The sequence below is a fragment of the Camellia sinensis genome, chromosome 7, assembly GCF_055761805.1.
Source record: "Camellia sinensis isolate YWXY chromosome 7, ASM5576180v1, whole genome shotgun sequence".
NCBI classification, from domain to species: domain Eukaryota; kingdom Viridiplantae; phylum Streptophyta; class Magnoliopsida; order Ericales; family Theaceae; genus Camellia; species Camellia sinensis.
The window spans coordinates 19777510-19801543 of NC_138967.1; the positions used below are offsets into that span (position 1 = coordinate 19777510).

Genomic DNA, 24034 nt, shown 5'->3' on the forward strand with positions numbered 1-24034 from the left:
ACAAGATTTTTTAACAAACCAAACACGAGTTTATATAGGCTAAAAAGTTAATCTCGAACAAGATTTTTTAACAAACCGAACATGAATTGAGCACAAGTCCCTTAGTTCATTTAACAACTCTACATGGAAGCAATTAACACCAACTTATATGTCAAAAAAGATCGAGATTCGAGTCTCAAAGGCGACGAAACTCATGCGTCTTAACAGACCCATTAGTTCTTTGCCACTGCGTCCTCAATGGAGGGCTCAAGCCCATTTTGAAAGAACACTTTAAAATCCCTAATCATGTTCATCTAAACCCCCTCTATGTCTAATCTATGATCATGTGTAAGAATAATTTACAACAGGGGGTTTCAAAGGAAACTAAAAAGCTCTTGCTCTATATAAATATCACTGAACTAACTTGAGAATCATCATTACATATACAAAGAGGCTCCTACAATAGACATTACTATTTCCTCCTAACTCACCCTTTCCTCCTCATTTCATTTTTTTTCTAACAGTAAAACATTACTCTTTTTACATTCTCCTTAAGGGCTGGCAATGGCCTCACACCGGACTCCCCATTAGCTCTTGTACTTTTTCCGGCATTACCACCACCGCTGCTGCCATTCTCCTGCATATCTGGTTCCAGATAGAATCTGGCTCGAAATGCTGCTAAATGTGCATAATAAGCCGGAGGAACTGCAACAAGAGAAAAACAACGCTACTCACTTCAGTTTCCCTTAAAGAACGAATATCAGAAACTCAATTATATTACAGCTTGAATGAAGTGAATCTGTGTGTTTACTAAAACTAGGCTCTCAGGGAGGACGAGAGAGGTCATAACCGTCATATGGGCCTAGAAACAGGCAGGGCCGGCTTGCACGTGAAGCCACTAAAGCATAAGCTTTAGGTCTCGTTTCACAAAAGGCCTCCAAACTTCCCTTTTTCTTTTTCTTTTTTTCGTTCCTTTTTCTTTTTTCAGACGGCTCCCTTGAAAAAGGCCTCCACACAATCACGAAAGAAACAAAAAAAGTTGCAACCTATAATCATAATACTGGTGTGGTTTAGTTTGTCAAAGGCACTAGTTCTATTTTAAAAGCCCCACATTAGAAAAAAAGCTCTACGTATTTTAAAAAATAAACAGTATATTACTGTAACAAAACCCAACCCTACATGGCAAAGATTTTCACCAATTAAGAATAGGTTCAACTGACTTAGGCCTCATTTGGCAAGTGACTTTTTTAGTCAAAAAGTTACTTAAAAAGCCAAAAAACTAACAACATATACCAAAAAGTTAAAAATTCTCTTTTCTCTTTATTTTTTATACATCTTTTCGTAAAAAGTCAAAAAGTCATTCCAAACATACCAATTTTTTTTATTGCATATTTTAGTCAAAAAGCCAAAAAATTACTAAGAAAAACTGTTCCCAAACGAGGCATTAGTCTTCATTTTTTTTTTCCTTTTTATCTTTTACTTTAATAACCCCAGTTAAAGCTTCAAATAAACCCCAACACTGATAATATTATTTAAATATTAAAAATCTATCATTTGAGATTTTGTTTTAGGCCTCGTTGAGAATTAGACCGGCCCTAGAAACAGGACAACTTCTAAAGAATGACCTTCGGGACACATTAATAATTTACAATTACATTTTTAAACTTTTTTGTAACTCCAGATTTCCTAATTGCTAATGCTTCAGCTGATATGATGTAACCATGCACTGTGCACTTGAAGGAATTTTTTTTCCATCCTTGTGAGATTGAGACTGAGATGGTGTCTTTTTCATTTTTCATCTTTTTTCCCTTTTTTCTTTTGTTTTTGTTTTTTTTTTTCCTTCTTACAAGGAATGGCTAAGATTACGAGGCAAACTTCACATGCATACTCGAAGCAATCATGTAACTAGGAACACAGACTTACCAACAGAGACCGAGCGTGTGCACCTTGCGTACGTGTAACAAAGATTGTTTGTTAATGATTGAATTCCGTCTGCTGTAAAATTGTTCTCATCCCATAGAACATGGTAATGAGCTGGCCGACTTGTCCCCTACACATTACAAAGAAGGTATGATTCATTAGTTACAAAAACTTTCACACCATATGCAGTGAACTACATGAAACGAAATTCATTAGTTACAAAAACTTTTACAGCATATTGTCACGGACTGGGCGCTCGCCATCCTCTCGAGAAGCCGGCTCCATGAGTGATACTGCATACCCCGTGAATTATGCCCAAGGACCAACCCAGGAGATGTGATAGGGATCTACCCTGCCTACCTTGCCGCTCACAAACTAATGCGCTTGCAAGGTGCTTGGTGTAGAACTCGCACCCCCAATGAGTCGGGTACGTGACAAATATGCAGTGGATTACAAGAAATGAAACTAATATTTCCACTCATGTAAAGTTTGAATTGCATGAAATGAAAACAGTCACTCTTTATCTTGTCCTTTTCATTCAGACACATCAACACCCGGGTACCACTTAGCTTAAAATATAAGGCACCTTTATGATCACAGACCTTTCAGACCAGTCAGTGAAAAAACTCAGAGTTAAACACTCAAAAACATCATCAAACAGATACTTTTTCCCAAACCATGAGTGGAACATGCTGGCAAGATGGACCACCAATCGAATCCAATATTTTCCTGTTTTGCATCTTTTTTTTTTTGTTCCTTCTATTTTTTTCTTGTAAGAGGAATTGCCAATTGTTGGCCTTTCTCTGCCACCCCACAGGTGAGCCAAAGGCTTCCATTTAGGGCCAAAAAAAATTATAATATTCATAATCAGAATTCAATAAGTTAATGCATTCAGGTTCATATTTGTTTTTTTGTTCTAAAAACAGAAGAAACAGAATCCAATACAAAAACTTGTTGGGCAAACTATTTTCAAAAGCATATATTTTTTAGGAAAAAGTTTAGACTGTTTTCTGAATTTTCAAAAACTCTTTTCGCTCAAAAAATGAAAATGAGTGGTGTTTCCGAACTTTTCATTGTTGTTTCCTAAAACATAAAAACTAAAATTTTGAAAATGAAACGACACGTTATTTTTCAAGATCAGGACAAAGTTGTTTGTTTTGTAGTACCAAGGCTACTGTCCTTTCTGAATCAGCTAGTGTTGTTTCTCATCATGTCCTTGACAAGAGCAACAGTGCTCAATAATGATAAACCTCTTCTAATCATATATATGTTATAAAAGAAAATTAATAAGTTTTCACCTGAATCCCAGCATGGCTGCAGAGATAGAAATCAAATTCTGTTGGATGACAAATTTTGGAATCAACCACAGTGCCTGAAAAAAATAAAAATAAAAATAATCAGATGAATATGAAAAAACAGAAACATGGACGCATAGAAAGCTCAGACTTCGATGACAGAAACTTTACCGGGCACGATGTTTCCACTCTTATCGGTGCTGCTGCGATCCCTATGATTGTTTGCAAATAATCTGGTGTGATGTCGTTTTTGGACCACAATGAAAGTCACTGGTGGTTGATAGTTTGGTTCTAATGAAGCACAAGCCTACAAACAAGTAATTGATCAGGAGTCAGGACCACAAATGTTTCTTGTTTGTTTCACATAATTGTCACAATAGAGTAAGAGTGAAGATAAACATCAAATATATATATATATATATATTGTTTGTTTCAAATAATTTTCATAATAGAAAACGAATCAAGATAAAAAAGCACTAACCTTCCGGATTGCATCTAACTCGTACAGTAGGACTTGATAAAACTGCCCTTCACTCACACCATCCCTGATCAAATTATTTTGCAGTCAAATTACAAATTAAAATCATAGAAAAAAATTTATGATGCATACTTATGAAGTAAATATGCATAAAATGCCAAATTAGGCTTTAGCTTGGGGCCCACAAATTGACAAATGCATTTGGCTATACATACATGGCAATATTAAGAATGGCACACACAAAGTCTATCTGTAGACACATGGTATGCAAACATAGTGTACATGTGTAAAACAATCCGCGCAAACCATGTTTTGATTGAATAAAATTATTTTAGAACATTTTTATTGTACAAAAAATAGTCTCTTTGGTTGGAATCATCTATTTAAGACCACGGGGTTAACCTGGTGATTGAGGTTGTCCCTAGTACTTATGGAAGGATATAATGGATTATGTACGATAAAGCAGCATGATGGGATGCTTCCAACCAACAATTAAATGCACCTCCGACAGCCAATGTACCTATAGGGACCCCAATATCCTCTTACCATTGTCACATGTTATTTTTCAAAGATTCGAGTAATAGAAGTTTTTTTTACTTTTGTGCTTCAATTTAACATGAACGCATTTCACATTCAATGCCAATGGTTAAATAAAACAACTATTCAACTGCATAAAGCTAACGAACTTTGTAATTGAAGTTTTGCAATAAGCGGAAAACGGCGTAGACCCCAAAAATAAGACAGCCCTCAGTGGCCATTGAGCAAATAACAATGGTGTGGAAGAGGCAAAGGTGGCGGCAGTTATAGCGTCAATGAAACAAAGACAATGAAAACACGTGCTACCGTGATACTGATGATGTAGGCTGTTATTAGTGCCGGAAGTGAAGATGAAGGCACCCTCAAGGGTTGAGATACTGGCGACTGAAGTGGCAGAGTACCTTGTCTAGGAGGAGGTTGAAGTGTGGTAAACGTAGAGGCACGAGGAGATGATGACAAAAGAATAGTTATAGGGCAACCTAGACTTTATGACCACACTAAGGCTACAATAAAGATATAATTATGGGTTAATGCAAATCTGTGGTGAACAGAATGCCACTCTCATAAAGCAGCTAATGAGATATTAAAAATATGGGAAAATGATAAAGATCTCTAATAGATAACCAATTTTTTTTTACCAAACTACACGGTTATGGGACCCACACCCATGTGTTTTGTTAGTAAAAAAATTGATAATTTAGTAAAGGTATGTAGCAAAGTCGAAAAAATGTCCGATAAATACATAATTATTGATTAGAATATTAACCTGTAAAATATAATTCTTAGTGGCTTTTGCCCTGTTGCCTTTCGGAAGGAAACTAGAAGATCTCTGCATAAACAGGAATGAGATGTAAAAACAAATACAAGCAACCCAAGACACATCCCCTACCACCAAACATAAAAGAAAAGTGAAAAAATCAAAACAGATAACAAAGAAAGAAAGAAAAGAAGGAAATTTTCTATGAAAAGAGTCCCACACTAGAAAAGAAAATGTAGTATACCGGATCATTCCACCACTAATTGGGCCACGGACAGGATCGTGCCAGGTTTTGTACAAGTCTTGTATGAGTTCCTGTCTATGAGCTTGAGCACAAACCAATCCAGCATATTTTGTGACTTCAGGCCAATCCTGAGAAGCTACTACCTATAGTCAACACAAGATTTATCAGGCAAGTCCTCAATGATCATTGCAGGAAAGAACATTTTAAGAAAACATGTTTTCAGTTAAGGAACTGTACAGCAGCTATCGAGGGGCTCGAGTCTTCTCCGTTCTCTGGGTGGGTCACATCTGCTCCAAATATTATGGTTGGAATGTCACTAACTAATGGTATTTTACAGCTGATAGCATCCAAAAGAACAGTGTTTCTACCCCCCATCTGTACCAATAACAGAAACAGTTCAAGAGTTAGTTATTTTTAGGTACTTCATATTAAATTGAGATCAAACCACAACAGAAATGCCCATAGCACAACAATGAAAATTTTCAATGAATGACGGGAAAAATTAAAAAATCTTAGATATCTTACTGAAATTTTTACATCATTGGATAATGCAAATAAAATGGAATTTTTGTGGGGATGTCTTCTTGTGCAATTATAAAGAAACATCACACCTTAACGTTAATCTTCAAGGACACATTAGCCAGGTATTGCTTGCTAATCTTGAAGACATGTTTTGTCAGACAGCATTGTGACATCAAACCAAGATCTGTTTCACATATTCGCTTTATATCACCTGAAAGTGCAGAATCACATCAAGCTTGAAATTTCCACTCACAATGAAAATCTGCAATTTCATTATCAATTCAAGCAACTCAAGTTCAACCATAACACACCATATAGTGATCCATTGTTGTCTGGCAAAATAGCTAATAGAAGCTCTAATTCTTTTCCTTTCAGTTTGTTTGTGCATGAGTGATAAACATGCTTCAGAGCTTTCTCTACTTGATCAGGCCTGGATGTGTAGATTGGAATCACAGGTTCTGGATTAAATTCCTAAAAACAGTAGCATATTACAACTTGACATCAGAGCAAAACCAAGACCTGTTAGATCTAAAAGCACATGGAACACGTGAAGTACCTACCATGCCAGACACTTGACACATTTGAGCCAATTCACTACAAAACCCCCGAGCAACACTCTCTTGCACACTCCGTGAGAAGTTGATGCATGCCCACCGGTTCACAGTCATCCCATTAATCATTTTCTGTATTTTACGAGGAGACAGAGAGTTAAAACCATACAAGGCATAGAAATGAATTGAATCACTATTGTTACAAGTCCCCAAAATAAATTTGAAACCGAACAATAGGAAAAAGGAGTGAAACACAAATTAAAGATTATAAACCGAGTCATGGTTAGGTTTTTTTGGTTGATTATAAAGGAAATGAAACAATAAACATAAATGTGATTTGTCAAATCTCTTTTACTTGTTTCCTATGAAAACATCATTTCAATGCACAAAAGAACAATACCTTGTTCATCATATTCCACTGACCAACTTGAGGCAAACAATCCTTTTCCTTCCCGGTTTCATGATATTTCAGCTGCAGATGAAAGTAGTTAGATGGTGGACTATTTATAAACAGCCACACCATTTAAGAATTCCAAGAAGTTCGAAGGATGTTCTTACCCAAGGGGCAGGGAGTACCCGTGCCTCCAAAGACGTGAGTTTTTCACTGATTTTGATCCCAAACTCCTTTGCATATGGATCTTGATCATAAGCATTTTGTTGAACCGTCTGTTTGTATTTTAACGAGCCCAACAGATAAAAGTTATTTACTGAAGCTTCATCAACTACCACAAATGTCATAAACGACATGAACTATTCATCATAGTATATGTAAATGAAATGCAATTATTCAAGGTTCATCTGTTGAAAGTCAAAAATAGAATCACCCTTTCTAGTTATGCTAAAAATATTCAATATTTTGATATCCAAGTAACTTTATGCCTCCTACTCAAGTCAACAAAAGGAAAAGAAAAAAAAAAAATTCTAAATTTTCTTGATAGTAATAAGTTAATAACCAGAGTGTAGGAATTGTTCAGAAGAAATATAATAATATATTTTCAAACAGAGATTTTTAACTTCAATATTTGGTTCAGAAGCCTATATTATGATCTCACTCTTTAACTACACAGGTTATAGGACTTAATAAACTCTAAAAAGCTCATGTGGTTGGCAAGAAGATAGAGTAAAAGGTAAAATAATTTAGATCTACACAACCATTTTATAATGAAGGGTCTGAACTTTTTTACTTCTCAATTTTTTAGCAACCAAATGGATCATAAATTAGTATATGTTATTCCAAGGTCAAAAATTCAATTCAGTTAACTTTCCTCAGTCACCAGGGGGATAAAAAGGTGAGCGATATGCAGGATCTTAACATCAGAAGTACCTGCAAAATGTCATTCTCTCGATCCCGAGGTCTTTGGCATGTAACTTTTAGAAGAGCGGTAATTTGTTTCTCATTCAATCTTTTAGTATATCGTTGCCCCTCAACAATCTTGCAGGCCTGGCAAAAGAGTAACGTTAGGCACCACATAATGATTTAAAAAGAATGTAACCGACTATACTTGTACTTCGTAGAACTGCAAAACATGCAGTAACTGTTCACCTCCATAGGTAAATAGTTTGCCTTCTTCTGGTTTCCCACTTTAAGGCAAGGAAGGTGTGTATACTGAATTGTGAAGCCATACATTTCTTGAAAATATTCAACAACTGACTTCATGGTTGAGTCGTCATCAACAGGAAACCTGAACAAAATTACCATTCAAGTTACCAAGGATCCTTAAAGAAAAGCAACATAAGAGCGAGTAGAGTTTGATTCAAGTTGAATGAGCTAAAGGGAAAAGAATTATTACCAAGTAATATGAGAAACTTTGACATATTGAAGAGAATACTAGGCAATAGCTGGAAATCTTACACTAATTCTCTTGTGGGTTGAGATGTTAATCCTTGAACTCGGTACTTTCTTCGTACATGACCCCTATGTGTTACTTCGACTTTCACTCCTCTAAGGGCCTTCTTGATCTGGAAGACGTTTCAAGGAAAATTTCCAAATTTAGAAACCTAAGAGGGAAATAAATTCAATATCACCAAAACAACAACCAGTACCTTTACACGGTCAGAGTCAGACAATGTCCTTGATATCGCATCTTTTCCTAGAAGCTGGGCAACAAACTCTATTACAGGGAGAGCCTCAATAAAGGCAGCTGAAGCCATATCTGTATGATAAGAAGAAGAGACCCCTCAATAATAACATTAAAAACGACACTGATGATGATGACAACAACAAATTTTTTATATGAAATATTCAACCAATGATGCTTATTTACCAATATTAAGGGACAAGCCCATCTGGGTAGGCCTTATACTTTGGTAGAATCCACACCACGATTCCAAACCATCACCAAGCCGTTGTGGTTTCCGAATATCTGGTGAAAAGAATGATCTTCCAACAGGGCAGTACCTTTTAAAGTGCATTACGAGACAAACAATATCTTAGTTTGAGATAAACCATTAAACTGAACGAATTGAGGTCAACACGACCTCAAGCACTTTTGAGAAATCATACCTCTTTGTTGCAAGTTCTCTTAACACAATGTCAAGAATTTGAAGAGCTTCCTGGGGAGCATCAGCACGCTTACCAGCAAGAAATTGGCCCAAATGATGCAAGTTTGCCCGTGCAGCGAACTTGATCACCACTTTGTACTCCCTCACCCTTCTGAAAATTTAAACCAATATTCAGTATTCCCAGCTCTATGGATGTATAAAAAGACAGCTAAACAAAAATGAGCATGGGTCCTCTGCCATTATCTTGCAATGGTTTTTACCATAACAAGACATCTCAACAAATGACATAGTTGAATGGCTCAAGTCGAAAGCTAAAGCAAAATTAACAATTTTTTTAAAATAAACACCACAAAATTTTGTCGTTTTGCGTCAACTTTAAATCCGGTCCAATGGATTATCACAGCAAGATCATGGTAGAGAAAATCATGGGACAGGATCCCAATTCAATAAAAAATGTACAGATCTTACTAGTTACAAGTACATTTAAGAATGAATTATTTTCCTTATGCATTCATTTGGTTTGTATTTTCCACTTAATTTGTTGTGGAAAGAAGTCCAACAAGTAGAGATAGGAACACCCAGCCGGCAGAAATAAAATCCTACCAATTATTGCAGCCAAAAGAGCAACAAATTCTTACTTGGGACCATTGGTTCCATCCTCTTCATCCACAAGTTTAATGTTGAACTCCTTCCATGCAAATGGCAGCTCACCAGCTGTGTATAGACTCTTTTTGCCATCATAAGCTGGCAATCTCTTCCCCAAGTCTGATTCTTTGTACAGTTTCACCAGCTCTGCCATGATAGCTCTGTTCACAGCTCTTGATGCAACTTCAGGAGTAATAGTAACCTGCAAAAAGGATATATGTTGTGAGATGTCTTATATTTACTGTACACTAAAGTACTGTAACGGAGAGCCAAAGCCATTAGGCTGTTTATGTTTTTCTATGCGCTTGTTCTATTATTTACCTCTTTATTTTGTGATTGAAACAATGATTTTAAACAGCAATATACACACAAGACACAGCAACAAGAACAATTTAAAAACTCATTAACTACATCAGTGCAAAGGACAAAGAGAAAGCAGAGAGGCCTATTCAATTTTATCAGCAAAATAAGAGCAAGTATAAGAAGAAAACAACATCATAAACATACTGAATGTCGGCTTAAGGGCCCCAATTCTTATGGTCACCAAGAGAAACTGAGAATTTAATAATTGTATTGAAGTATATTTAACAGATATATTTAATCTAAATCCATCAAAGCAAATGGCTTAGCTTACATCATACTGGTTCAAGTCCTTGTCCGGTAACTCCGCAAAGAAATGGTTGGCCTTCACAACACATTTTGTCCCAAGCTGTCCAAACCCTGGCCTATGTGCACAACTCAAAGACTTGCTTGAAGAAGGAAAACCCCTCTCTACACATGAGTTGCTCCGGGAACGGGAACCATTCGGTATATCTGCTTCGAAAGCTCCCGTTGGCTGCACCGAGGCTGGCCTCAAGCTTGGCCGCATTAGGACATCGCTGTTATCGGGTTTGCGGCCGCCTTTTCCCCTCCTCCTTCCTCTGTTCTTTGATGGAAGAAAGGGCTGGTTATGGAGTTCGGTATTTTGGGATTCATGGGTTGGTGGGCCTTTGCCATTTTGAGCTGTTTTGGGAGGTTTGTGAACTTGATTCATGGAGTTCTGCAACTGGGGTTTGATCACAAGGTGTTGATTCATGGAGTTCTGCAACTGAGGTTTGATCACAAGGTGTTGTTCTGGGATTTCTTTCATCTGCCTCATAGGCATGATTGTTGGTTTTGAACTGCTTTGAAAAGCAAAAACACTTTTTCAAAATATATGTCCACCAAAATGGCACACACAGACGCTCTTGTCTTCTCTAGTTTTTACTCATTACCCTTCACAGATTTAAGTCTGTTTCGTCTGAAAAAACAGAAACAGAGAAGAAGGAACATAGGTCAGCAAGATGACCGAAATTGAATAAATAAGATAACATATATAGAAACAATGATGATAATGCATCAAAATTGCACACGCAAGCAAAAAAGGGTACTCATTAAAACCCAGTATGTATTGCAGATCACAACTGTTGCCCAATCCACTGCAAAATAGAAAACCCAACCTCTCACATTTGTTTTAACAAAAACACAAACCAGAAACTACCAATAAGTAAAACATAAAAATACAAAACAACCTAAAACAAAAGTTGCAGTAATAAGTCAGTTAATTTAGAGCAAAGGGCATTGGTGCAGAAAAACACCCAATGTCACCTCAATTCAAACCCAGAATCCACTGTAAGTAAATAAATTGTTGAAGAACCATGAATGGTGGATTTATGATCAAAATATAAATGTATTGAGCTCCATATTTTGCGGAATTTATGCTCAAAACCTGAAAGACAGTTTTCAAAACAATAAAAGACCCAAAACAAAATTTGCAGCAAAAATCAGCTGTGGACTGGGAAAACAACACACGGGTAGAGACAAAACTGACCATTACCCGAAACCCAAAACCCTCTTCTATGCTTCTGTTCGAATCTCGAAACCCAATGACCATGAATCATGAAGACAAAAGCCTAGATACACAAATAGTCTGTGACAGTGTATATGTTTTTGAATCCATATATATATAATAATCAAATAGAGGAATACCCAGAAGACAAAATATGGAAAAATCCAAGTAAAACAAGACACAACATACACATAAATATACACATGTACATATACAAACGTGAAGCCATATATATATAAAGAAAGAAGAAAAAAAAAAAGAAAGCCCAAGTACTAATAATGTATGCAAATTAAAGATATGAACATTGAAGATACCCAATTCCACTTCAAAACAGAAAATGTCTTGAGAAATTGATGTACACTTCCCAGATATATTTGAAACTCAGCAACCCAGCTCAGAAAGCAATGGGCTTTAATCAGAAAATCGAAAGATGGACTGGTTAAAGAACGTGAAAGAGTTAGAAAGTGGAGATAAAAAGATGGGTTTTGTGGGGGATTCACTCCAGATTGTGTGTGTAGAGAGAGAGAGAGATGGTGATGATGATGGTGATGAATCTTTATACACGCATGCAAGTGCTTTTGGTGTTTTCTTTATCACGTGTAAAAGGCCTGCCTTCTCTTTGCTTTTGTTTTTAAATTGCTCTGCTCTGTTCAATATCTCTCTCTCTCTCTCTCACTCTCACAGCCTCTCTCCTCCGTTTGGGTTCTTCTGTACAGATCGAGCAGCCTCGGGGACGTACACAATATATATATATATATATATATTAGGGGAGAGAGAGAAGGTGGGGGGATGAGTGGGTGAGAATAGTCCAAAGAACCAGAGAGGATTAAAAAGCAATTCATACCCAGAAGAAGAATAATTCGAACTTGCAGTTTTCTCTACTGCAGTCTTCTTCTCAATATTGTGGTCTTTCTTTCTCTCTCTGCCTTTCTCTTTCTCACTCTCTCACGAGAAGTTATTGGTTGTTATGAGGCATAGCCAGATGGCGCCTTAACGGTGTTGTGATTCGTGTAGGGGATTCATACATCTGTGTTAAGTGACTAAAAAAATTAAGTAAAATTTAATCCAAATCTTTTTATTAGATTTTTTTTTTTTGGTGAAAATAACAGATGAATTTATTTTATTTCATAAACATTTTAAAAAAAAACACACATAATTGAATAAGGACAAAATAAATTATTTTTTTTAAATATTGCTAAACTAACATATTATTGTGAATCAGAATAACATGTTACTATAAGACAGAGTAACATGTTACTGTCAAATAGAGTAATATGTTACTCTTGCTGTTTACATCAATTTCGACGGTAATATTTTTTTTTTAAGAATTTCATAATCAATATGGATCTTGATAAAAAGATTCTAAAAATATTAATTTTATTAAAAATTGACATTTACATCAAAAGTTATATTATTTTAAAGTTTAATATTTTGATAATAGTGGTATGTGTTAGATTTTTCAAAAAAAACTTTTAGTACTTGTTCTTAATGTATTAAAATTTTATTATAAGAGAATTTTGACCAAATCCACCAAAATTTTAAAAAAATATGGTGAATTGTAATTAGTGAGGAGTACTAACCTATAATTTTTCCTCTCTCACTCAATTTTCTCTCTATATATATGTATGAAGTAAATTACATTTAAAATTAAAAAACATACTAAAAGTGTGACAATTGTTTTATAATTTTATTAAAGTACTGTAATATTTTGTTGATTCTTGAGTGAAAATTTCACAGGAATACCCCATATTTATTATTTTTAAGAGATAATGTAATAGTTAAGAAGTTACTAAAAAGTTAATTGACATTGGAAAAATCATTGAAAAGGTTGTCCGAAAGTCTGGTGGTTGGCAATTAGTGACGATGAAGTAAATCATTAAAAAGTCACTATTTTATTTAAGTCGCATTACATCTTTACTACATCACTTCAAACTTAATCCATATTTTATAAAAGTCCAAAAATATATATATTTAGATCATCTTAAACCACCCCTTAGACTTGAAGACAAATAAATATCTTTTTTGATGGATTAGACATCATTTTGGTCAAAAAAATATTCAAATTTGAGATCTCGTTTGAAATGAATTAATTTAGTATGACTTTTTGAATTTTTAATTATTTTAGTCTACTTAAAAAAGTTATGTTCAGAAGAAATTTTGACTTTTTTTTGTAGTTAATTTGATGATTGTAAAAAAAAAAGTGAAATAATTATAATTTTTATGTGACATTTTGTCTTATTGACTAAATTAAGATTTGTTTGGCAATGCACTAAATAATTACACTTATTTACAATAAATTGTCACATCACTTCCTTATTTTTCAACATATTTTTTCATAAAAATTCAAAATATTAATAAGCAAACCCCAAAGCCAAAATAATTCATACCAAACAAAGTGTGAGTTTATCGACTAAAAAAATTTAAAAAATATATTTCTGGCTTGAATGTCCATATTTTAATTCACATAATAATTTTTATTTCTTTTAAAAATTTATTAGTTATATAAATAAAAAAATGATATTATTTAATTTTTTATACTAGAATATATATTTTCTCTTAATTTTAATCTCACGAAAGAAGATTAGTATAATTATATTTTAAAATTGTGATTTTTGTTATTTTAAAAAATATATATATAAAAGGACAACGTAATTTACCCATATAATGACGTAACTATTTCTTTATGTGTGCGTGTGAATGTCCCAAATCGATTTTATCACCAAAGATCTTCTAGAGTTTTTTTTCTTTAAAGTTTTCTAAAGTGATGTATTGTGTGGTTGAGATTTAATGCTGAAAAATTGATGTGATTTGTCATTAAATCTCAACCACACAATACACCACTCTAAAAAATTTAAAAAAAAAAAAACTCTAGGACATGCTTGCTCCGATTTTACAGTGGAACTGAGCCATGTGGGTAAGCTGTAACGGTCTAGTCAAGCTCAATGTGAAGCTAAAGGAGTCCACTTTTTGTGGTCCATAGTTTGTGTGAGTGTGTAAGCATTATCTGCTTTTGAATTTAGAAAAATGCTTGAGAGCACTAATTAGTGCTCTCACTAATTAGGTGACAGTGGGTTCCGTCATTAATGATGTGATATTTTGGTCTTGGAGTTGTGTTTTTTTTTTTTTTTTACTTTTTTAATGCATTAGTGCTATTAGTGGTGATATTTTTAGTGGGATGAATCATTGTTGTTGAATTTAATGGTTTGATTATCATTGGAGAAATTGTTATTGAGTGTAAGTTGACATGATTTTTTAGGATATTTATGCTGATGGATAAATTTATTATTTAATATATTTTATAATAATTAATAATATTTTTTATCAAATATTATTTAAAAAGTCATTAATTATTAATTTTCAGTGATAATTTAAAAATTTTGTCATAAAATATGTCACTAATTATAAATTTTAACAATAATTTAAATAAAATCATCACAAAAAATGTCACTAATTTTAATTTTTATTGATAATTCAAAAAATTTATCACAAAAAGTCACTATTATATGTTTTAGTAATAATTATAAAAATCGTGACAAAAAAATCACTAATGCTTAATTTAGCGACATATGAAAAAAATGTCACAAAAATCATTTTCATCAACGATTTTACTGCGACTAATGGCTAAATAGGAATTAAATTCAACTATTAAGACCTATTAGTAGTTTACCCTTCTTTAATTTGCTTTCAATCTAAATTATTCGTTTACTTTCATTAAATAAAATTGTCGAAAAAAGTTTATTTTAATTATTCAATTTAATATAGAAGTACAAAAAAATGTCTAAAATACATGTTTTAATTTATTTTCATGACTAAAATACAATTTTTCCAAATGTTTTATTTAATAAAAATAGGCAAATAGTTTAAATTAAAAATAAACCAAAAGATTATGGTTTAAATTAATAAAATTTAAAACTCAAAATTTATTTTGTTATAAGACTTCAATCCAAAATTTTTATTTATTTTCTAATTTCTTCTAAATTTTTCATGTATTTTTAAATATTTTATCAAAATATTACTGATTTGCAATTTTCTCATTGTCACTAGGAATATTCTTATCACTTTGGTAACATACATATCATAATACCAATCTTTTTATTATTTATTTTATTTATACAAGCATCACGTGTCTCACCCATAATATAATTAAGGCCGAGTTACACTAATAGTCCCTATAGTTTGGGACTCGTGTCACTTTAGTTCATAACTTTTTAATTGTAACATATTTGACCCTGAATTTTAAATTTTGTTCCAAATAAAGATAATTGAAGATACCATTGCTTAATTTCAAGGGCAAAATCATCAATTTGATAAAATATAAACTACTTTGACAGAAATAAATATCAAAAAAATATTTTAAAATTTTAAAAAATTATTTCTACCCACCAAAGATAAAATTATGTAAAATTAATAAATCTTTTAAACATTTATTTATTTATTTATTTTACTAAATTAATTTTTATTATGTATTTGGATAATAATCATGTAATGGGTGGTTGTTAAGATTTTAATGTGTAATCGATATATTGAATATATGAAATATTTTTAATTTTTTGATTTAATAGATTGATTTAATAATGATATTAAAGTTATCGTCATATTTGACTTTTGAAAAAATAGAAACTAATTTAATAAAAATAAAAATTATCTATTACATGATCATCATTTAAATATATAATAAAAATTAATTTGATAAAAATCAATAAATAAATAAATGTCTACAAAATTTATCAATTTTACATAATTTTATCTTTAGTGGGTAGAAATAATTTTTAAAAATTAAAAAATATATTTTTGACATTTTTTTTTATCCAATCAGTTTATATTTTACCAAATTGACAATTTTACCCTTAAAATTAAATAATGGTATCTTCAATTGTCCTTATTTTGAATAAGATTCAAAATTTAAAATCAAATATATTACAATTAAAATATCAAGAATCAAAATGATACAAGCTCAAAACTATAGGAACCGTTAGTGTAATTCACCCTATAATTAATTCAAACGGCCAACCAAACAAAGAAAACAAGAGTGGCCAGAGAGGAGTACCCGAATACTATGTGAACAAAAAAGTGGGGGAAAAAAAAAAAAGGCTTATATAAAATTAAGAGTTAATTACTTAAAAGTCATATTTATAAATATTATAGTAGATCAGGTCCTATTTAAGATTTTTTAAATCAATATGTCATATTTAATAAAATTGAGAATATTATCAATTTTGTATAATAATGTTCTAGATAATCGTTTCGCTAATTGATGGGGAAAAAAAAACAGAGCATGAGATTAAATATTTTTGTTCTTTTACTTATTGATTTGATTCAACTATCTAATAAAACCGAAAACAATATCAGTTTTTTTTCAATTTTAAAACTAATAATGTTATCAGTTTTTCATCTTTAATTTTTTTTTTTAGTTTTGCACATCAATGTTACATCATCATGCTCATTTATAGACACAAAATTTTCAATTTTGCATTAAAAAAAATTCAGTTTTTCAGTTTTTGAAAACACTTTTCAGAAAATTCTACTTTCTTATTTTTCGCATTTTTTTTTTGTTTTTATTGAATTTTTTAATAGTTTATGCAATTTTTTTTTTAATTTTTAGACACACCTAACATAAATACACTTTAAAAATATAATTTCGTAAAAAAAATCTCTAAAATATTTTTTCACAAATATTTTACTTTTTAGATACATCTAAGTAAGGTACACCTAAAAAAGTTAAAAAAAATACTTAAAATTTTAAAACTATTCACTAAAAAAAACGAAAAACAAAAAAATTAATTTTCAGAAAATCGAAACCAAACACATTGTTAGTTTTTTTTTTTTTTTTGTGCACATATTTTTTTTTTTAAAAATTTTGAAAGTTGATGTTTTAGAATTTTAAAAATCAAAATAAATGTAAAATTATTATGTTCATTTATAGATAATCATAAATGATGAACAATCATTATTTGAAGGGCAATTCTAACCATTAAAAATTTAATGGGACTTGAAGGTCCAAAAAATCCTAATTAGATCTTAATGGAGTATAAGTTCATATATTAGGACTTGGGTATAAATGTCCCTATAATTAATCCAAGAGTCAATTACCTAAAAGTCTTATTTACAAATGTAATGGTAGTTTAGGTCCTATTTAAAAAAATTTGAACCAATAAGTCTTATTTAGTAAAACTAAAAACATTATCAGTTTTTCTTAATTTTTAAAACTAAACATTATTAATTTTGCATAGTAATATTCTAGATAATTATTTCACTAACTGATAAAAAAAAAAACAGAGTATGAAATTAAACGTTTTTACCCTTCTACTTATTGGTTTGATTTAACTATCCAATATCAGTTTTTTCCAGTTTTAAAACTAAAAATATTTTCAATTTTTTTCATTTTTAAAGTTATTTATTTATTTTTTCAATTTTGCACATCAATGTTCCATCATCTTGCTCCTTTATAGACACAAAAATTTTATTTTTGCACAAAAATAATTCAATTTTTTCAAATATTTTTTTTAAAAAAAAACATTCAGTGTGTTTGGTTTGAGTTTTCTGAATTAAGTTTTTTGAAAATTGACTTTTTTGATTTTCGTGTTTTTTTGTTTTTAGTGAATATTTTTTAAATTTTAAACATTTTTTTTATTTTTTTAGATGCACCTTATTTAGATGTATTTAAAAAGTAAAAAATTTGTGAAAAAATATTTTAAAAAATTAATAAATACATAAAAATACAAAAAATATACTGAATTTTTGTATTTTTTTATATTTTTGATATTTAGTGAATTTTTAAAAGATTTTTTTTACAATTTTTTTACTTTTTAGGTGTATTTATGTTAGGTGTGTCTAAAAAGTAAAAAAAATCTTAAAATATTAAAAAAATTCAGTAAAAACAAAAAAACACGGAAAATAAGAAAGTAGAATTTTCTGAAAAGTGTTTTTTGAAAAGTGGAAACAAGCAAGGTGGTTTTTTTTTTTTTTTTTTGCATGTAATTTTTTTAAAATTTTTTCAATTTGGAAGTTGATATTTTAAAGTTTCAAAAATCAAAATAAATGTCAAATTATCATATTATTTTATAGATAATCATAAATGATAAACAATCATTATTTGAAAGACAATTCCGACTATTAAAAATTTAATAAATCTTGAAGATTCAAAAAATCCTAGTTAAGACTTAATGAAATATGTGGAGAAGTATTTTGAGATGATGCCACATGGCTAAGGTGACATTGAGGTGTCAGCCGAGGTACCACATGGGAAGATCAAGTTTGCCGAGATGTTTAGGGCACTGCCGAGATATTCTGCAAGGATACCGAAATCCAAGATATTTAGATAGAGGACTAGAGTCCTAGATGACATCAAGCTACCTATTTGGATAGACATGAGACTCTTGAGGGAGTTCATCTTAATCTGAATAGTGTGAGTTGTAATAGATATTATCCTTGTAAAAGATAAAGTCCCATAAAATAAGACTTATGTGGGAAGTTGGACACTGATCATTATAAAAGTAAGGCACCCTCATGGGTCTAAGGTATGATTTGATTTGTAATGCTTTATTTGAGACGTCTTTATTTATGATGCTTTGACCTGTGCATTAAGTACTGTTTTGATATCTGTGAGAGATAAAATTTACTGAATTGATCGTTGAAGTGCCCTCAAGTGGATGAACCAACCACTGTGGGAATTCTCATCTTCTTGTTACAGGTTGTTGGGCTTAATCTATTCTGCCGGTGCTCTCCAGCTGAGTTCCCCTTTTAGTTGTATGGTCGAAAATCAACACCCATAATTTGGCGCCGTCTGTGGGAACTTAGTAAGACTAGGTATCCAATAATGAACAGGAAGTGAGGATTGGGGACGACATCCACAATGAAGAGGAGGAGAATGTGGATCTTAACACTAAAGGAGGGGACCATAACAAAAAAGTGCAATAAATGAATCCTGAGGTGAATAATGTCGCCAAACGCCGAAAAGGAAACAAGAAGGGTAGCCAAGATGAGTACTACCATGAAAATGACCTTCAGGTATAGATGGACAAATGCTAGAGAAAAGACGAGGAAATTGAAAAACATGGCAAATAAGTTGACAAATTTACAGACAGTGGTCAACCTCATGATGCAGAACAACGTGATGCAGCCGACATCCCCATTACAAGACATGCCGACACCAACAACCAAAACTGGTGCCCAGAAGACAAGATCTCGACCTAAATGATTAGGTCCGAGAAAACAAGAGCTCAACTTGAGTGAGTAGATCCAAGATTCCAGAAAACAAGATCTCGGCCTAAATGATTAAGTCTGAGAAAAGAAGAGCTCAGCTTGAGTAAGCAGATCCCAGATTCCAGAAGACACGATCTCGGCCTAGATGATTAGGTCCGAGAAGAGAAGAGCTTAGCCTAAGTGAGCAGATCCCAGATCCCAGTAGACAAGATCTCGGCCAAGATGATTAGGTCTGAGAAAAGAAGAGCTCAGCCTGAGTGAGCAGATCCCAGATTTCAGAAGACAAGATCTCAGCCTAGATGATTAGGTCCAAGAAGACGAGAGCTCAGCCTGAGTGAGCAGATCCTAGATTCCCGACCTAGATGATTAGATCCGAGAAGAAAAGAGCTCAGCCTAAGTGAGCAGATCCCAGATTCCAGAAGACAAGATCTCGGCCTAGATGATAAAGTCCGAGAAGAGAAAAACTCAGCCTGAGGGAGCAAATCCAAGATTCCAGAAGACAAGATCTCGGCCTAGATAATTAAGTCCAAGAAAATAAGAGCTCAGCTTGAATAAGCAGATCCCAGATTCCAGAAGACAAGATCTCAGCCTAGATGATTAGGTTCAAGAAGAGAAGAGCTCAATCTGAGTGAGCAGATCCCAGATTCTAAAAGACAAGATCTCAGCTTAGATGATTAGGTCCAAGAAGATGAGAGCTCAGCCTAAGTGAGCAGATCTTAGATTCCAGAAGACAAGATCTCAACCTAGATGATTAGGTCCGAGAAGAGAAGAGCTCAGCCTAATTGAGCAGATCTCAGATTCTAGAAGATAAGATCTCGGCCTAGATGATTAAGTCTGAGAAGAGAAGAGCTCAGCCTGAGTAAGCAGATCCCAGATTCCAGAAGACAAGATCTTGGCCTAGATGATTAGGTCCGAGAAGAGAATAGCTCAATCTAAGTAAGCAGATCCCAGATCCCAGAAGCCAAAAAAGAAACACACAAGATTAGACTAAAATCAGCCAGGTTCTGTCTGTCGGCAGAAAGCCATCTATACATAAGGGTTTTTACTAGACCTCTATTATGATGTGTGCATCTTTCTCAGGTTGAAGCCTTTTCATACAAGGTCCATAGAGGAGTATGTGGAAGCCATGCAGGGGGCAGATCCCTTGCCTATAGAGCTATATAGCAGGGATTCTGGTGGCCCTACATGCAAAAGGATGCCGAAGCCTATATAAAAAAACATGAAAATGTTGTTGAAATCCATGATGATGCGATAAAACCGAAAAGTCTTATGACGATGTTCCCTTGGCAAACATGACAAATAACTTAGACTTGCCAAGATGATAGAGTTGAACTAAGCTTGTGATGTTTCAGTATGAAACATGACGAATAACTTAGACTTGCCATGCTGGTAGAGTTGAACTAAGTTTGCGATGTTTCGGCATGAAACAAGACGAATAACTTAGACTTGCCATATGGTAGAGTTGAATTAAGTTGGCGATATTTCCGAATGAAACATGATGAATTACTTAGACTTACCATATGGTAGAGTTGAACTAAGTTGGCGATGTTTCCGAATAAAACATGACAAATAATTTAGATTTACCATATGGTAGAGTTGAACTCAACTTGTCTATAGTAGAGTTGAACTAAGTTGGCGATGCTTCTAAATGAAACATAACGAATAACTTAAACTTACCATATGGTAGAGTTGAACTCAAGTTGCCTATGGTAGAGTTGAACTAAGTTGACGATGTTTCCGAAAAAAACATGACGAATAACTTAGACTTACCATATGGTAGAGTTAAACTCAACTTGTCTATGGTAGAGTTAAACTAAGTTGGCGATGTTTCCGAATGAAACATGACGAATAACTTAGACTTTCCATAACAGCAAAGTTGAACTAAGTTTGATCTAGTTAGATTAACAGAGACACCGAGGCAGAAAACCTCGGCTAAGATTTGTTTGAATCAGAGTTCGGCAAAATTGAAGATGCATGCTTAATGTGAACATAAGTGGTACTTAGGTTCACATTAGAGAGCAGGAAGCAGGAATAAGAAATAGGCTTGACACTTGTTGAAATTTACAAGTTGGAGTCAGCCGAGGTATCCAAATGAAGGAAGTAGGAATAGGCTTGACACTTGTTGAAATTTTTGAAAAAAATTACAAGTTGAAGTCAGCTGAGGTATCTAGATGAGGGGACACTCAAGTTGTTGGTTACCCGTGATCACTAACCAGGTTGTCAAACCTGGAAATATTGGAAAGGTGAAGTCTTGATAAAAGAAAGCAAGTACAAGTAAGAAAGCAATACTTGTTGAATGTTATTCAAAGAATTTTTATAAAGTGTCCATTGGCCGAGATCACAGTAAAAGGTGAACTCCGAGGTAAGTTGGTCCGAGGTGACCAACTAAAAGTGCACCCGAGATGAAGTAGATTTGAGGTGGTATATGTCAGATGTGTTCTAACCCAAAGTGATTACACAGTTAAAGTATACTTGGGAGAAGTACAAAAATATTCTAAGTATGGAATTATGCAAGACAGTAAAGACAAAGACAAGCATTCAACACTTAGTCAAAAAGAAGACTTGCATTCAAAAAGGCAACTTGTTCAGACACAAAAAAAAAGGCACCTTGCCCTGAAGCAAAACAAGATGTCAAAATAGAATCTAACTCCACCCTTGATGATAGATACTACAGGGAAGGGCATATATGTCTCTCCAAGCATCATGGAATCCTCCTTCCCAACCAACCTTAGATGAACGTCGGCTGGAGTGGAGAATTCCTAATAGAAGTATTCTAGTTTATTGGAGGAGTCTACCCTCCATTTAAACATCCCCATGACCTCAGCTAGGGCGATTCTGGCAAGAAAGGTTGGACTGTGTGGGTTAAAGACCTCGGCGAAACCCTAAGGACTACTGGGTTATCAATTTTAGGGTTCTGAGGAAGGTTTGAGGGAAAAATTTGTTTCAATTTTCCTAATTGTGGATTCTAGCAAATCCCAGACCTAAGTCTATGCAAATGTACAAGATTCAAAGGCAGTAATCTACTAACAAGCAAGAACATATAGAATACAGAAGTCTCAGAAACATGAAATAGTGATCAAAGATTCAAGAATACGAAAAAAATAGAGCATTGACAGATTCAGGGTATAAACAAAACTGATAGAAGTCGGTGATAGTGTGCCAGAAGATATGTGTCAAATACACAAAATGTGAAGATGGTGTAGATACCCCATTTTTGACCGCCCTTAAGACTTGGGCACTACTGATGGTTTACTTGGTAGTGAAAGATGTACAGGGCAAAGGTTCGATTCATTCGGCAAGAGGAGAGTCAAATCCTAACCTCACACCCATTTTAGACCAAAGATGTTTTGAATGGTTTTTAGTCCTTAAAACCCTCTCTTTCAAAATATTTTTGAAAAAAAGTTCCTACGATGTTCCGAGGCTCGCATTTCGTTAAATGCTGCGTTTTTCGGTAAACCGAGCAAGGACAAAGTGGAAATGAATGAAAGAGAGGTGAAATCTTTGAAAAATCTTTCAAAACACCTTGCTTAGGGGTTTGGAGTTGAAGAAAATGAGAAAAGAGAGAAGAAAACTAGTTTGGGAGAAGTTCGGCATGAATTCGAGCAGGATCGAAACTGAGCAGCTTCATCAAAATAGGCATAACTTTTTGCACAGTTGAAATTTTGATACAAGACTGCATCATTGGAAAGATTACTTCTGGGGCTTCAATTTGGATACAAGAATGACCTGAAAAGGAGTCCAGATGAAAGAGTTATGCCCATTTGAAGTTGGACCTGGAAAGTAGAATTTTCCTGCCGACCAGAAAAAGTAGCTGGCCGACCAAAAAAGTGGTCGGCTGACCAGAAAAGTGGTCTGCAGGTCCCAAACTCAATTTTTTTGAAGATCTTTTTGCTCCAGCTGTTGTGCATTGCTCCAGATATTTGCAATTTAGATATTTCTGACCCAAAGCTCTTGAATTGCTATATATGGAAAATATATCTCATATTTTGCAAGTTTAAAAGATTAGAGGAGCCTCTCTCTCTGAAAAATCTCTCTCTTTACAATTTTCTCTCTCTAGAAGATTTGTGAGCAAACCCTTCCCTCTCTCTAGAATTCCCTCTTTCTCCTCTTGTTTTAGGCTTGAAAGTGGGCATTCTTTACATATTTACATATAACCCTTTAACCAAATTGGGCCACCTTTGGGCTGAGACATCTTGGGACTAATTTTGGGTTGTTGAAGGTTTATTTGAGCCAAGAAAGTGGCTGAAGTGGTTGTTCTTGTGCTCATGCTTCAAGAGGTATAAGGCTTGCCTCTTAACCTTGTCTTGCATGATTTAATTACTATCTTTTTGCGATATTTTGACATGGTTTTTCAGATATAAAAAACTCTGTTTTGAGGTAAAAAGTGTTGGTTTGTGCCTTGTCTGGCTAGGGGGTTGTCTCTCCCTTTTGTTCCTTGGCTTGCAAGGCCTTTTGAGCCATCTTTCACCACCTTTCAAACCAATTTTTTTGGCCTTTAAACCACTGAATTCCAGAGAAATTTTAGTGGTGAAAGT

The 24034-nt window shown here is 33.4% G+C and overlaps 1 protein-coding gene across 5 annotated transcripts; it reads right to left on the minus strand.

Annotated features, from left to right (window-relative positions):
• Positions 1-351: 351 nt before the first annotated feature.
• On the minus strand, positions 352-12295 carry LOC114306250 (protein argonaute 10). 5 transcript variants are annotated; one of them, XM_028251457.2, is made up of 22 exons: positions 11612-12295; positions 10065-10709; positions 9424-9632; positions 8787-8936; positions 8548-8681; positions 8327-8436; positions 8136-8242; positions 7827-7965; positions 7608-7724; positions 6842-6949; positions 6684-6755; positions 6293-6415; positions 6044-6203; positions 5822-5943; positions 5448-5585; positions 5211-5353; positions 4976-5038; positions 3676-3739; positions 3366-3501; positions 3198-3271; positions 1903-2029; positions 352-684 (listed from the first exon to the last, which is right to left on the minus strand). In XM_028251457.2, the coding sequence occupies exons 2-22, from the start codon at positions 10572-10574 to the stop codon at positions 497-499; spliced, it is 2994 nt and encodes a 997-aa protein (XP_028107258.2). In that variant the 5' UTR covers positions 10575-10709; positions 11612-12295; the 3' UTR covers positions 352-496. The 5 variants fall into 5 exon arrangements, with proteins under 5 accessions (XP_028107258.2, XP_028107259.2, XP_082733684.1 ...); XM_028251458.2 differs by having other exon boundaries at positions 12142-12289; XM_082877558.1 differs by having other exon boundaries at positions 11286-12165.
• Positions 12296-24034: the final 11739 nt, after the last annotated feature.

What these genes read in the sequence shown, in the direction of transcription:
- LOC114306250 (XM_028251457.2), bottom strand. Translation starts at nt 10,574, where the DNA reads ATGCCTATGAGGCAGATGAAAGAAATCCCAGAACAACACCTTGTGATC. An exon ending in AGAGAACTTGCAACAAAGAG is followed by an intron (nt 8,682 to 8,786) that starts GTATGATTTCTC and finishes GCACTTTAAAAG; the next exon opens with GTACTGCCCTGTTGGAAGAT. An exon ending in GGGCTTGTCCCTTAATATTG is followed by an intron (nt 8,437 to 8,547) that starts GTAAATAAGCAT and finishes CTTATCATACAG; the next exon opens with ATATGGCTTCAGCTGCCTTT.